This window comes from Malaya genurostris, chromosome 2 (genome assembly GCF_030247185.1).
Source record: "Malaya genurostris strain Urasoe2022 chromosome 2, Malgen_1.1, whole genome shotgun sequence".
Taxonomy (NCBI): domain Eukaryota; kingdom Metazoa; phylum Arthropoda; class Insecta; order Diptera; family Culicidae; genus Malaya; species Malaya genurostris.
This window is the reverse complement of record NC_080571.1, coordinates 66,299,168-66,315,549: the sequence shown is the minus strand read 5'-3', so window position 1 is coordinate 66,315,549 and position 16,382 is coordinate 66,299,168. Positions and strand designations below refer to the sequence as shown.

Below are 16,382 nucleotides of genomic sequence, written 5' to 3'. Positions count from 1 at the left end.
GGCAGACAAACATTTCGGTGGCAGACCATGGACGTTTCAGCAGGACTCGGCACCGTCTCACAAAGCTCGAGTTAACCAAGAATGGCTGAAAAACAACGTTCCGAACTTCATCACGTCCACACAATGGCTGTCGAATTCACCAGATGCGAATCCAATGGATGATTCTCTTTGGGCCATTTTGGAGAGCAAAGTCCGAACTAAAAGATACACCAGTCTCGAGGCGCTGAAAAAAGTTATTGTCCGCGAGTGGGCCAAAATACACCTGCAAGTCACATTCGGGCAGCTTGCGATTCGTTTTTTGACCGTCTCAAGGCCATAGTCAAGGCAAAAGGTGATCGTATCGAGCAAAAGTGAATTGATTCTGAATTTTGTATTATTTTTACACATTTTGTACTTTGAATTAAGTAAAAGTAATTTTCCAAACTGAATTTATGGCCTTTTTAATTGGTTACACTTCGAGTGCCGGACCCTGTATATAGCATAAAATATGAAAAACGATTAAGAGCCGTGAAATCACTGAAAATGAGAGAATCGTAGATTCTTTAATATGATATGGTTGTTTATTTTGAAAATAGGGATACCATAAATAATAGTGAAATTACGTACACATTGCCGAGATCTATAACGAGAACATAGGATTGAATATTTCAGTAAGTTTCCAGAGTTTTGCCTTTCTCACAAAGAAAGGCTATGCACTGTGAAAAAATAAACCCGGTGGGCCGAGTGTCAATAAATGGTTTTAGGGCCCCATACACAATTCCTAAGTTTCATCTAGATTTAACTTTCTTTTTAGAAACAACTAGATGATAAGTGTTAAACGAATGTGTTAAATATCTGTCAAAATCAACAAAGGGTCTCGCCGGGTTTTCATATAAAAACTGATATACGATGTTTGAAAGGGTTTATATTGGAGATGATTTTCCCAAAATTTTAACCCTTTAACTGCCATATTGGTGGAGTTAGGGTGGTTCTTCTTCGTTTTTTTTCGATTAAAGAGGTTTTAACCTAAAGATCATTCACCTCTTCGAGTCAGAAAAGCTTTCTGACCCTATGTGCGCGGTTGGGGATCGAACCCAGGTGGGCTGCGTGAAAGGCATCGACTAACCCATCATGCCATACCCGTCCCCTGGGGTGGTTCTTCTGATTTTCAATTTTTTTAAATTTTTCAAAAACGTCTTTAACAAAAAATTGAATAAAATCATTTCATTTTTCAGAATTTATTTCATGTGCCTTTTTTTTGCCTTTCTCTATAGAAAGGTATTAGAATTGCTGGAAAAATCGACTTTCGAACGGAGCCTCGGAGACCCATAGTGTTATATACCATTCGACTCAGTTCGACGAGATCGGAAAATGTCTGTGTGTGTGTGTGCACTTTCCGAAGATATTTGAACGCGCTCAATTTTCTCAGAGATGGCTGAACCGATTTTAACAAACTTATGCTCGTTTGAAAGCTACTGTTGGGCCATTGATCATAATTCGACCAAAAACTAAATGTTGATATTGAAAATGGCTCCACATCAGAACTGTCCACAGTGCAGATTGACTCAATACTTAAGCAATTTTCGTAAAAAACTTTTTTGATTTTCCTCTAATCTAAATGGGCGGCAAATATCATATATCATAATATGATTGCTGGTTCGGATAGTAAATGGTAAGAGACCTGTATCACAACTTTTCGACATACCAGAGACTCGGGTGATTCGCATTGATCAGATGCCTGAGCCCGGCCCCTCTGGTAGGTAAAAAAGTTAAGTCACTAAAATATTTCTGCTTGCTTAAATGATCCTCTGTCACGTCTCACCATTCCGTTATATATATATATATATATATATATATATATATATATATATATATATATATATATATATATATATATATATATATATATATATATATATATATATATATATATATATATATATATATATATATATATATATATATATATATTTCAATTCTTAAGAAGAACCAATGTGTTCTGTACGGCTTTAATTTAAGGTCACTGTTTAAAAGACTCGTATTTCTCAAGAACTCAATTGGTCTCTGGAATCATCTTCAGTTTTCCGTCCATATTCGCACAAATACTAAGCCGCTGCTGCGGGTAAAATGTTGTAAGACTTTTGGATTATATATCGCGGAGAAACCTTATTCGTCAAATTTTTTTTTCTAGATTGGAATGACTGCCAGTGACATCTGTACCAAGTGTCACGTCAAAATATTCATTAGTGTTTAATGTACGTTAAAATTATTATTCAACAAAGAAGCTCCATCAAATTTCTGGTGCCGAAACGTTCGGAATGTTGCAAAAGGCTTTCGGTGATAATTGTATGTCGCGAGTAATTGTTCAAAGAGGGTCGAGAACGCGTTGACGACGAACCACGTCCAGGACGGCCATCAACATGAACTGATGATGAACACGTCAATAAAATGGAGAAATTGGTGCTCGAGAATCGACAATCAACGATACTGGGATCATTGGAATATCGGATCAAGATCAGTAACTATTTTGAAAGATCAGTTTGGCCGACAACTCTTGGTTTTTTCACCACGATAATGCACCGTCGCATACTGCCTTGATTCTTCATGATTTTTTCGCCAAAAATTCAACCAACATCGCTCCGCAACCATCGTATTCGCCTGATTTAGCTCCATGTGACTTCTGGCTATACATCAAACTCAAACGAGCGCTCCGAAGAAACCGTTTTGAGTGAATTGAATGCATCAAACTTGAGTCGCTACGCGCATTGAAGGCTAATCCAGAAATTGTACAACTGTTTTGAGCATAGGAAGAAACGTTGGCACAAGTGTATTGGGGCCGGGGGAGATTACTTTAAGGGGGACGAAATAGATTTGTAGTATATTAGGTTAATTTAATGAAAAAATATGTTCCGTCTGGTGACCTCTGGTTTTGATTAAAAGCACGTTTTGATTTGTATAAAACATTAAACTAATATCGATGGACGGTGAAATCCCGTTTATGTTGAAGAAAGTTATCTGATCGTCTGAATCGCACTCAAACTGTTTGAGGTTAGGTATTTCGGAACAAAAATAAACTAATTTCAAAATGGCGATATCGCATTTGTTGCTAGAAAAAAGCCTAATTTACATAAACCGTCCTTCTTTTATGATCCTGTGCTCTGAAGAAAAAGTAACCATCACCATACTTTTACTCTACAGATTAACGTCGACCAACTGAATAAGCAAGTTGTTTTAGTAAGCAACTCAACTCTAATCAAACGATTAGTTTATATCGAAATAATTGATCGTCGTTCAGTAGACTGAATATTCGGTATCAAATTTGAGTGTATTTCTGTTCTCTACTACTTTTCTCATTTCCAACCTTCACCTTTAGTTCGTTCGATATGCACCGGTTATGTATTCCTTTAATATTTCATTCCTAATAGAAACACTTATCCGGAATTTACCTTTTTACTCTTACTCATGTATCACCTCCAAAGGAAAATTGTTTAGCATAGAACCAATACAAGTGCACAACCCTACGGTATTGACATTCCCTTGCAAATAACCTTGCCCGTAAAGAGTCGAATAAAATGTTCATCGCACTAATGTAATTAACGAAGTTTTTTCTTATTCAACCCTCGTATTTTTCCGTGTTCCCCCCTGTTTTTCTCACCTTCTTTCTCGCAACAGTCAATGTCAACTTCATTTCCCATTCTCCGAGTTCTTCCATTTTCCGTCGCACCGAAACGGATTGCCGTGTGGCGTTCGTTGTTCATAACACTGTACTTTTTCTCATCAATTCTTTCTCTACTCGTAGGTGAAGCTCGAGCCCTAGTGCCACTACTGCTACTGCTACTGCTACTACCACCTCTGCTTCCTCTGCTCACCTCCACCGTACGCTACTATCTCTCTAATAAACTCGTAGGCGAGTGTGTGCTGCTCTGAGGGTACTGTCGGAAAGATTCCTAATCTAATCAAATCGAAAGTTTCCGCAACAGGAAACCCCCACGAGAAACAACAATCGCAACATACCGACACATAAACCGGGCGCGCGATGGAAGTTGGACGAAAGATAAAGTTTCTCCTTCCGGCGACCATCCGGGAGGGTTCCGGGGGCACCGGCGACTTCGACGGCAAGGTAGTAAGAAGTTGCAATTTCTAAACCTTCCCCCCTCCCTTACTTTACTTCCTCCCGTCAGCTTGTTTTATCTGTTTTCCACTCGTCCAAATACAACCAGCTTAAGCTAATTCCCGTTCGCCCCACCACCCCGCTAAAAGCTCCATAAACGTTTGTAATCTGTGACCATCGTCCCGAAGTTACCGTCAATCCGGTTTGTGCTGCGGAGCACTGACCTGTAATGTGGCGTTTCCGAGTTTCCGAGTGTTTTGTGGTCATGTGTGAATTATTGCCGTCCTTGTGATTTGTCGCCACTGGATTCGAAGTATCTTTAAGATTGTATGTGTCGTCATGTGTGTGTGTATTATAGATTCCTGTAGATTCTGCGTTTGTGACGTTTCGAATAAATTTGATGACAACTTTGTAGATCAACTATGATTAAATTAAACAATTTTTATATTACTAAACAACTTGTTCAATCTATAATAACAAACAAATTTTCTGCTTTCCAAGTCATTATTATGATTTTTCCTTTTTTCTTAAAATTAAGTTTGATGGAAAATTAGGGTAAAACGAGGTAGCACGTTTCATGGGACCGTGGAAATGTAATATGAGCCTTTAAAACTAAATCTCCTCACACATCCCAGACCATGAAATATGAATATTTAAGACTAAATCTCCTCACACATCCCAGACCACACGCACTTAACAAAAACCCATAAAGCACCCTTCCACGAAAACCTAGAAATCTACATAAAACAAAAACATTACCTACATGAAGCCAACTAAAATGTCAGCACTTGCACTTTCCGGTGACCCAGCGAAAAACGCCGTGGTCGTAAAATTCGACTACAGAAACAAGGAAGCATCAAGTTTCAAATTGTTATGTCATTGAAAACAGAACACAAAAACAAAACAGCCTGTGTCACTTCCCTCTTCTACACGACCCTCCTGTCCTACCATCGACCACAATTGATACCAGTCAACACGACCTAGAATAACAGTAACTCAGGAACACACACTAATTCAAACCAACACTCACGAGAATAACCCAACATGCTATCGCCCTCTCCTCTCCGTATCACACTCGCTCACGCTCGTCAATAAGCTTATTTCCTCTCTTACCCACAAAATATACAATGGCCGACACGAAACAACGAGTCCCATTGGTTAAACATTGCGATTTACATTGCGCGTTCTAACTCGTTCTCCCGGATTCTCAGAGATCCTAACTGTAAGAATTAATTAGCTAGGCTGGGAGAGAGAATAGGCTATATAAGTAATCGAATCCATGACAATAAATGGAATTTTTGGAAGTAACAACTAACGAGTGCTTTCAATCATTTCTCTGAAACTTGCTGTTAATTTGTGGATACTATTTTTTAATTTGTGGAATTGTATGCGTATCTTAGAATTGTCTTGGTTTATCTTAATTGGTGCAAACACCGATCAGTATAATTTTTCTTTTCTGTCAATTTATGGAAGAAAAAGATTTGGGGTGAAACAGAATACAGTTATTTGCGGTCGTTTTGATCCATTAATAGAACTTATGAAAATGTCAGTAGTACCTTCTGATTGGTCGAATTCATTTTTTTTCAGAGTTTTGCAGTCATTTTTTCGAAGTAAAGAAAGAAAAAAAGAAAAAATATTTATTTATTTGTTACGTCAAGCAAATGTAGACTACATATGAATGGTTTACAATGTTTACAATTACTTAGATACTACGTATTATTTTTTCGACTAAGCTGGAATTTCATTTCAGGTTTGGGCATACCAAGGTCAAGATGTTCGCAATATTGATTGTAGTGGTGCATTATTCGATTGATTGGGCTATATTTTGCATAATTTGTTCTAGTGTTACTTTCTAAAAATAATTTCCTGGTTCGTAATTGACGGCTAGGAGTATATAAATTTAATTGCGATAATAAAGAAGGTGATTGAATGAGTTGGGAAATAATGTCGCTGATAAAATAAAGCATTGCAAGGTCGCGGCGTTCTTCAAGTGTTTTAATATTGATGAGCATGCAGCGTGCTTCATATGGTGGTAAAGGAAATGCTGTCCAGTTTAATTTACGAAGTGCATATAAAAGAAATTGTTTTTGAACAGATTCGATGCGTTCTTCGTGAATAATATTGTATGGATTCCATACTAGGCTGCAATATTCCAAAATAGGTCTGACATATGTACTATATAATAATTTAATTGTGTATGGGTCATGCAAGTTATGACTGAAGCGTTTAATAAAGCCCAGCATGCTATTAGCTTTATTGATTATGGTATTGTAGTGTTCCACAAAAGTGAGCTTGGAGTCTAAGATTACGCCTAAATCTCGTACAATTCTACATTTTTCTACAAGTTGATTTCCTAGATGTTTAAAGATATAGTTTCATTTTTCCTGCTGAAAGTTATTGAATTACATTTTTTTACATTGAGTTAATAAATAAATAACAAATTAATTTCTTTAAAGGCGATTTGCAAAAACTTACAGAATATCGTTCTAAATTTTTCGAAATGAATGCAAAGCATGGTCAGTGGAATTGCGGGCAAAAAAATTGGAATGTAAAATTACTGAACAGTCAATACTCTACTTAATATGTTTCAGTAACATTTCCCAATAGACCAACGTGCTTCTATTTTGTGTTTTTTTCAATTCCAATTCTGAATGCCACAGAAAGATGGGCTGAGCCAATATCTGCTTAAGTAATCCGTTCAATACAACTGTGACTTTGATCTGTTATAACCAGATCAAATGTAGAAGGGTTTCTACATTTGATCTGGTTATAACAGATCAAAGTAACAGTTGTATTGAACTGATTACTTAAGCAGATATTGGCTCAGCCCATCTTTCTGTGGCATTCAGAATTAGAATTGAAAAAAGCATACTTCTAGCGAAACCCTCATTTTATGGAATTCTGCCTTTCTGTTTGAACGGACCTTGCAGCCAAATCTTAGCGTACAGAATCTTTTCTTGGTTACTACTACAATCCTATTGACACTGTGAATAAAAAAAGAAAATAAAACATACGTGGAATCCAAAAAAGGCCGAAAAAAGCGAATCCACCTAACTTCCCTGAGTTGCGATCTATGGTGCGGTATTGAGCTCTCGAGAAGAGAGAAATCTGTTAATCCGCCTAGTGGTGTTATGACGCCTATCTCATATAACTCATGTTTTTATAAACATTACAAGGATGTTCTTGAGAAAACTATTGTTTGAATGTTGAATAAGAACAAAAAAAATTAAAAGGTTGTGTGCAAGACACGACCGAGCACGATTACATTAAAAATGAAATAATCCTAAGGTATCCATAATAAATACAAAAATATAGATGATGGTGGATGCACTAAACTGCGACAAATTATAAACTTACTCTAATTTTTCATTTCAAAATTTTTGAAAATATCAATTATGATGATTTCAAAGTTACTTAAAAGACCAATTTTGGATACGAACAACCTCAAGATATAAATCTGGACAAAAGAAACGATTTTATATCAGAATAATTTTCAAGACAGAGGACGTACAAACTTATTCATTTCATAAACAGCGATTAGAGAAGACTTTATATATTTTATGATAAGACACTTGTTGTTTTGATGTAAATGATAATTTAACTGAAACTGGCGGTGAGCCGAGTTTAGTGAGGATTCAAATGATACATGTAAAATCGCAAATCAGCTTATCTTGAGTTTATCTCTAATAGTACATTTTATTGCATCTGTCTGTAAGTCTACCCGCATCCACTGGCAAGTCCTTGAACTGATGGTGGCTTCACTTCACATCACATCACAATAGTACATTTTATTGCATCTGACAATTTTATATATGTGAGTCTGTGCAACTTATTTGTACTAGGCTCCGAATCTTTTGAAGCGTTTCCTGGTGGGACAACAGCTTGTTCAAATCGATGAAGTATCGATTTGCATTGCATTGTATTGTTTTTGTTACACTTAGTCTGGATCCCTTCTATAAGATCCTTAGTTTGGATCTTTTCTATAAGATTCTAGATCAATTTCTAACTATGCAATTAGGTTACACGATTATTGTTTAGTTCAATAATAGGGCTTAAGGAATTATGCTGAGAGATAGCTCATTGTGTTTAGGAACATTTAATGAAAAACAAGTACCAATGAATATCATCAAAAACACATTTTTACTGAATCGCGCCACCGCATTGTTCGTATGTAAATGGAGATTTCTGTATGAACACTACCCGTTGACAAATTAAAACAATTTTAAACTTTTTCAAATCAAGTTAAATGAGAAAAATCCATCAACAAATCACCGAGATACAAGCGCTGCAAATTAAGTTCGAAAAATCTATCGCCGATAGTTCTAAGTTGGCCTGCTAGTTATCGGAGAATCAAGATAAGCCATGGGTAAACTAAAGCAGAAATGTATTCGGGCATATATTTATAGATTCCCTTTTGTGCTATAGTTCATACTGCGCCAATCGGACGAGAGTTTGACATCATTCACTGCGACTGTCATTGGCTCGTGAAAGCATAGGTCAACTCAATCCAATTTTTCAATGGTATGCAATTGAAATACTTAAATGACATTACCGCATAAGTTTAAGTTAAATGTTTTCGAATCGATTGGTTTTTTTTTTTTTTCATAAATACGTTTATTTCATAGGCAATATACATAAGTTTTTCTTCGCCGTGGCATCCACAATACATAGTAGTTTAAACCTAATACATTTCGAATATCATATTAGTATGTTGGTACTCATTAGTTAATCTAAACACTGTTTTTATCAAGCGAGTTGCTATTTTAAATTACATTAAATAAAATACATTTATTTTGTACATGATCTTATAACTATTTCAGGATTGTTTGTATCAGTTCACCACTTATATTCAATATCCTATAGTTGGCTATTGGTTGAACTCATGGAAGAGAAAACAGTTTAACATAAAATAAAATTTAAATTGGAACTCCAATGGATTTAATGAAATGATAAAGAAGTTTCATGTATGGAAGGTCACGACAAGCAAGAATGTCGCGAACTGGGACATTGGATAGTCTACCTTGGGTACGCAAGGAATTTATTAGTTGAGATCTGACATCACGAAACTCCACGCATGTCCAAACAACATGGTCAATATCGCGGTAACCTTCGCCGCAAGCACAATGATTAGTCTCGGAAAGTCCAATTCGAAGGAGATGTGCATCTAACGTGTAGTGATTGGACATGAGTCTGGACATCACACGAATGAAATCTCTACTCACATCCAGTCCCCTGAACCATGCCTTTGTCGATATTTTAGGAATAATTGAGTGCATCCACCGACCCAGATCATCTTTATCCCAAGAAGCTTGCCAGCTGGCAAGTGTTCTTTGGCGAGACGCGCTATAGAATTCGTTGAAAGCAATCGGTCTCTCATAAATTTCACCCTCAATAGCACCACGTTTGGCTAAAATATCGGCTCTTTCATTGCCTGGAATGGAGCAATGAGCCGGAACCCAAAGTATTGTGATTAGATAATTATTATTCAATATGTCGTTCAGACACTGTTTTATTTTACCCAAGAAAAACGGTTCATTTTTGCCAGCAGCGTTTGAGCGAATGGCTTCAATTGCACTCAGACTATCTGTGAAGAGGAAATAATGGTTTGGAGATAATGTGACGATTACATTCAAGCTATAATGAACTGCTGCTAACTCTGCTATATAAACAGATGCAGGTTCTTGAAGCTTGAATGAGGCCGAAACATTATTGTTGAACATACCAAACCCTGTCGCTTCTTCCATTCGCGATCCGTCCGTGTAAAACATTTTCTCAGAGTTAATATGCCTGAACTTACTTGAAAATATTTTTGGGATTTCCATAGAGCGTAGGTGGTCCGGGATTCCACGCACTTCGCGCTGCATGGATGTGTCGAAAAATAAAGTTGAGTCAGGTACATTTAGGAGGCTGACACGGATAGGAATATATCTTGAAGGGTTGATTTCCTGTGACATATGGTTAAAATATACTGTCATGAATTTTGTTTGAGATCGAAGCTCGACTAGTCGTTCGAAATTATTAATTACCATGGGATTCAGCACATCACATCTTATTAGCAGGCGTGATGAAAGCTCCCAAAATCGATCTTTTAATGGAAGAACTCCCGCCAGAACTTCAAGACTCATTGTATGTGTCGAATGCATGCAGCCTAAAGCAATTCGCAAACAACGGTACTGAATTCGCTCAAGTTTGATAATATGAGAATTTGCAGCGGAACGAAAACAAACGCATCCATATTCCATCACTGAAAGTATCGTTGTCTGATACAATTTTATTAGATCTTGCGGATGAGCACCCCACCAAGACCCTGTTATTGTTCGAAGAAAATTTACTCTTTGTTGGCATTTCGTTATCAGATACCTAATGTGTCCTCCCCACGTGCATTTGGAATCAAACCACACCCCGAGGTATTTGAAAGTCAAAACCTGTTCGATTATTCTTCCCATCATATGAAGCTGAAGTTGCGCGGGATCATGCTTTTTTGAAAAGACGACCAGCTCTGTTTTCTCCGCAGAGAATTCGATACCAAGATGAACAGCCCAAACGGACAATTTATCTAAGGTATCTTGCAATGGTTTTTGCAGATCAATAGCTTTGGATCCAGTAACTGAAACCACGCCATCATCTGCCAATTGTCTTAGTGTACATGGGGTTACTAGACAGCTGTCAATGTCATTCACGTAAAAATTATAGAGGAGCGGACTGAGGCATGAGCCTTGCGGGAGACCCATGTAGCTAATTCTGATTGTTGCCAAATCGCCATGTGAAAAATGCATGCGTTTCTCTGACAAAAGGTTGTGCAAATAATTATTTATAACCGCTGGGAGTCCATGTTGGTGGAGCTTGTCTGAAAGAACATCAATGGAAACTGAATCAAATGCTCCTTTAATGTCTAAAAATACAGATGCCATTTGTTGCTTTTGAGCGAAGGCAATTTGGATGTCAGACGAAAGTAATGCAAGGCAATCATTCGTCCCTTTATTTCTACGGAAGCCAAACTGAGTATCTGACAACAAACCGTTCGTCTCGACCCAAGTGTCGAGACGTCGTAGAATAATTTTTTCGAACAATTTTCTGATGCAGGACAACATCGCAATGGGTCTATATGAGTTGTGATTGGAAGCTGGTTTCCCCGGCTTTTGAATGGCGATAACTTTCACTTGTCTCCAGTCAGGTGGAACAATATTTTGCTCAAGAAACTTGTTGAACAATTCCAACAAACGTCTTTTTGCGAGGTCGGGCAGATTCTTCACCAAGTTGAATTTAATTCTGTCCAATCCAGGAGCGTTATTGTTACAAGACATGAGTGCTATGGAAAATTCCATCATTGAAAAGGGGCTATCAATGGAATCATTATTTGAAGAAGACTCCCTAACAATGCTATGCGTAGGAACGGAATCTGGACAAACTTTCCTCGCAAAATCAAATATCCATCGATTCGAGTACTCCTCACTCTCATTTCCTACGTTACGATTCCTCATTCGTCTGGCCGTATTCCAAAGAGTGCTCATTGAGGTTTCTCTTGACAAACCTTCCACAAAATGTCTCCAATAGCTGCATTTCTTAACCCGAAGTATGTTCTTGTACTTGGTTTCTAAAACCAAGAATTTTTCAAAATTCTGAGGAGTTCCTCCTCCTCGTTTTAAAAACGTCTTGAAAGCATTTTGTTTCGCGTGTCTAGCATCTGAGCACTCTTTGTCCCACCAAGGATTTGGAGGTCTTCTGTTAGACGATGGACCAAGAAATCGTTTGGTTTGGGCTTGTTCTGCGGCCTCCAGAATCGAACAAACGAGGAAGTCATATTCTTCAAGTGGGGGAAGCTCTTCCATTGAAGTTAAGATACTTGAAATATTACTTTGGTATTTAATCCAGTCAATATTTTTTGTCAAATCATATGGAATATTAACTGAATTAGCAATGCCTTTGTTACTGCTAATTGAGATGATGATTGGTAAATGATCGCTACCATGTAAATCAGGAAATACTTTCCAGGTGCAATCTAGTCGAATTGAAGTCGAACAAAGAGATAAATCTAATGCACTTGGACGTGCAGGAGGTCTTGGGATCCGTGTCATGCTACCCATATTTAGTACCGTCATGCTAAAATTGTCGCAAATATTATATATTAGAGATGATCTGCTATCATTGTAAACGGAACCCCACATCATTCCGTGCGAATTGAAATCTCCTAAAATCAAACGTGGAGCAGGAAGGGCTTCGACAATTTCATTAAGCTGTCGTTGTCCAACTTGAGCTCTTGGAGGAATATATACCGAAGCAATGCAAATGTCCTTTCCTTTAATGTTTATTTGACAAGCAACAACTTCTATACTAGAAGTCGAAGGAATGTTTAATCTATAAAAGGAATAACATTTCTTAATTCCTAAAAGCACTCCACCATACGGGGAGTCTCTGTCGAGACGTATAATGTTAAAGTCATTAAAATTTAAGGCTATGTTTGATGTAAGCCATGTTTCGCACAAAGCAAATACATCACATTTTTGACTATGCAACAAAACTTTAAATGAATCAAGTTTTGGCATGATGCTTCGACAATTCCACTGCAGGACAGTGATTGAATCATTTGCGGCGGATGATAAATTATCCATCAAATGATACAAAACCTGTAAGAGCTGGCCATTGAGCTGATAACTGTTTCAAAAAAGTTCTAGCTATTGGAAGGAATGCTGTTATGATGGTCTTTAGAGGTTCAGAAATATTGAATGCAGCGAAAATCCATTCTACAATTTCCGAAAATTTCAGTAATCCTGTTGGTGAATGTGAAATGGAGCCCACTGGATTATTGTCTTTTCTTGAGCTAGTTCCTGGATTGGTTTGTGAATTTGACAAACCAGGAGGCACAGTTTTTGGTTTTAAATTTGGCTTTTTAGCTTTAACACGGGGATCTTTTTTTGAAGGTATAATTTTAGGTGTCTTTTTTGGTATTTTGTGGTTTGTTAATCTCCTCTTAACAGACCCTTGAGGAGTGACAAACGAGGTATCTTCACTATTTCCGTCAGAGTCAGATTCCTCTGGCTCCGCAAGATTTGAAAAACCGTTTTCGGTTTCCAAAGGGGAGACATGTATGACCGTTTTGAGCATTTCTGCATATGTGCGCTTAGACCGTGCTTTTAAAGAAAGCTTCATTTTGTCTTTACGCAGCTTAAATGCAGCGCACACTGAAAGATCATCATGAGGGCTTTCCCCACAATAAACACATTTTTCAACATCTTTATCGCAAAGATTATCCTTATGAGGCCCTTGACATTTGATACATTTGGACTTATTACTACAGTAAGTAGCTGTATGTCCGAATTTTTTACAGTTCGTGCAATTCATAACATGCGGTACGAAAAGCCGAACAGGAAGACGAATTTTATCGATATAGACATGGCTAGGCAATGCAGATCCGGCAAATGTTACGCGAAACGAATCTGAGGGACGATAAGACTTTTTTCCATCGACAATAGATGCTGAGTACAATTGTTTGCACTCGAGTATCTTAACTCCCTCAAGCATGGAGTTTTTAAAACGGCCAACTCCATTTTTAAGTAAATCATCTGCTGTCAGACTTGCTTCAGTCACAACACCGTCAATTTCTACCTCCTTCGATGGAATGTAAACTCGATATTCAATAGCAAATAATTTACAGGTTACAATATCGTTTGCCTGTTTCAAGTCGTTAACTACAACTCGAATTTTATCTCTATTAACCTTACAGATTTCTTTAACTTCAGAGAAATGTGATGTCAAATCCTTTGTAATTTGCATCAAGTTTAAAATCTTTTCTTTTTTTCGAAGATAGACTATCCATGGCCCAGTGGTACCCTGTGGATAATGTTTAGCCCTCGGAGTATTTAAACTTTTACTAGTATCCGGAATCGGATTCGGATGATCTTCCATGAGATCATCCATTACATTAAATTTTTTTTGTAAATTAATAATACCAAAATAAAAACTTATGTTTAGTAAAATTTCAGATATAAGAAATAAAAAATAAATTAAATTAAATCTACCTTGTAGCTGATGTCTCTGTTCCTTTATCGTGAAGAACGACGTGAAGCTCTTCCAACGATTTCTGCCGTCGTTGTGAACACCACTGCACTTGCTGTACCTGACCCCAGGTACAGTGCTTTTGCTCTTGGTGGCGATCAAATGCGATGCTTGCAGTGTAGCACCTCGCGATATATGCCGTCTCTTTTGATCCTACGCAGCGTACAAATTCTGGTACCTGGTAGATCAGCACTGGGTTGCTTTAGCACCTCTGTGCCTTTGCACCCCTTCGTCTTCGCACCTTTATGCGATGGCACCTCTGTGACTCGTCACTTCTAGAATCGATTGGTAGTTAAATTATAGAAATTCATCAACAAACGACTGAGTTATAAGCGTTTAAAATTATGACAGAAAAATTATGACTAGTTCAAGACGGCTCTACGTCTTAACAAAGTCTATAGCACAAATCGTTGAAAGTCAATTGAAGGTTTGATCATCTCCAACATATTGTGTTCCAGATATATGAAACTGTCGTGTACCCCCGTAGATAGCAAAATTAGACAAAAACAAAATCTCGAATCAGTGCCGGCGGCAAAGTAATAATGTCGGTGGCAAATAGACTCGTGATCGATGTGCGTGTTTCTCTTGAATCTGTTTCCGTAGTAAAGTGAACGCCGTGGTGACCAAGTATAGCGAAGCATGCTTGATTTCGTCTGGTCAATTGGACTTTCTCTTTATGTGTTTCCATATGCAGGGTAGTTTAAAAAAAAAAACAATTTCCCCGGTTAGGAGTTAGCTACGGGTTCGAGTCCCGTCTCTGCTATAACATTTTCGCGGTTTTCATTACATAATGCTATGCTGATTTTCAAAAAATTTCGAATCAAATGAGATGGTATACGATTCCTTCGGTAATTTCACTGACTACTTCAATGACACTGGCTACATCGAATTGCGATTTCAGATTCCGAAAGTATCAGAAATAGGATTCCGACTTCTGATTATGGAATTACAGGGTTCAAACCGTCTTAGAAGATGACGATATCGAAAAATCTTCAAAGTTGGTTTCGAAACTGTTGCAATTTATTCGTCATATTAATTCACCGCCAAACGAACCTTTTTAAGGTTATGCTGGTCTCTGAATGCCAGTTCTGGAAGTACCGCAAATAAATAAATACTCTAAAGTGGAACTCACTTCGACATCTCAAATAGAATCAAAAGAATAATTTTATGGTTTCATTAAATTTTTCTTTTCGATCTGACTTTCAGATTTGCAATTACAGAACTATGAGCTTGAGCGACCACCCCTGGTTGCTACTCCGTTACTGATCGGTATTAGCTGAAATTGCACAGGGAGTTTCAAGATGATCCATCCTGGGACTGGTAAATCATCCTTCAATGTACATCTTCTGGTAATCCCAGAATTCATTGATCAGTACCGGCGCCGGCCAGGCCCGAACGTAGATCGTCAAAGGAATAAGAAGGGATGTTAGTCCAACACTTGTTGTTACTAGAGGCCGTATATACTACTGCGCACTCCACAAGTGTCACGGCAGAAGGATATTTGTTAGTATAAATTTCAGTAATGATATTATTCGCGTGTGACCTAGTATGTTCTGGTTTCAATATGCTCGGATGCACCACTAAACTCACTGGCTTTCCTAGTGAAAGTTTCAACAATATCCGATACTGAAGTCCCGAGGAGTCTTGATTCACAGTTCTTATTCGTGGAAACTGAAAGAAAATTTGGAATACATACTATTGCGTAACGAATAAAAACTTCCTTATTTTTTTCTAAATGTAAATGCCTGCTACGAAATAAACGAGTGAATAGGTTTTAGACAAAACAGTTGATTCATTGTAGTGACTTATTCTAAAATTTTTTATAAAATCATCTTAAAGCACCAAGCAAAGGTCCACAGATTTAACGCGCGACTTGATTTTTTTTATTTCCGCTTTATTATTTTAATTATTTATTAAAATTAATAATTGGTTATATTGGTTGATCTGGGCAGCCGGCTACCAAGAGAAAATTATTAATTTATCAAGTATTTTTTACTATTTATTCAATATACCTATAGATGTTATCTCTGTTATTAGCTTTGTAATATTAACGAATTTGCGCAATAGTTGATTTTTATCATTAAATTTATAATCTTGAGAGACAAGCAATAACATAGAAGAAGAAAACATATCAAATAAAACTTCTATCCAAAGCTAGTCGTGAACTGATAAGTTGATTGAAGAGATAATTTAGTAAAAGAGAGTAATCAGAAGTGAAACGTTGAAAATATCTAATAAC

At 37.3% G+C, this 16,382-nt stretch overlaps 1 protein-coding gene across 6 annotated transcripts in view; it reads left to right on the top strand.

The window, feature by feature from the left end:
• Window positions 1-16,382, top strand: part of LOC131432509 (uncharacterized) — a 547,181-nt gene that overhangs the window by 301,752 nt on the left and 229,047 nt on the right. The window contains exon 2 of one of the 6 annotated variants that reach the window (XM_058598833.1): window positions 3,779-4,099. The exons of the other annotated variants lie outside the window; for them this stretch is intronic. Coding sequence (XP_058454816.1) covers window positions 4,016-4,099 — 84 coding nt within the window. The 5' untranslated portion in view covers window positions 3,779-4,015. The remainder of the gene's footprint in view (window positions 1-3,778; window positions 4,100-16,382) is intronic. 6 annotated transcript variants of the gene reach the window in all.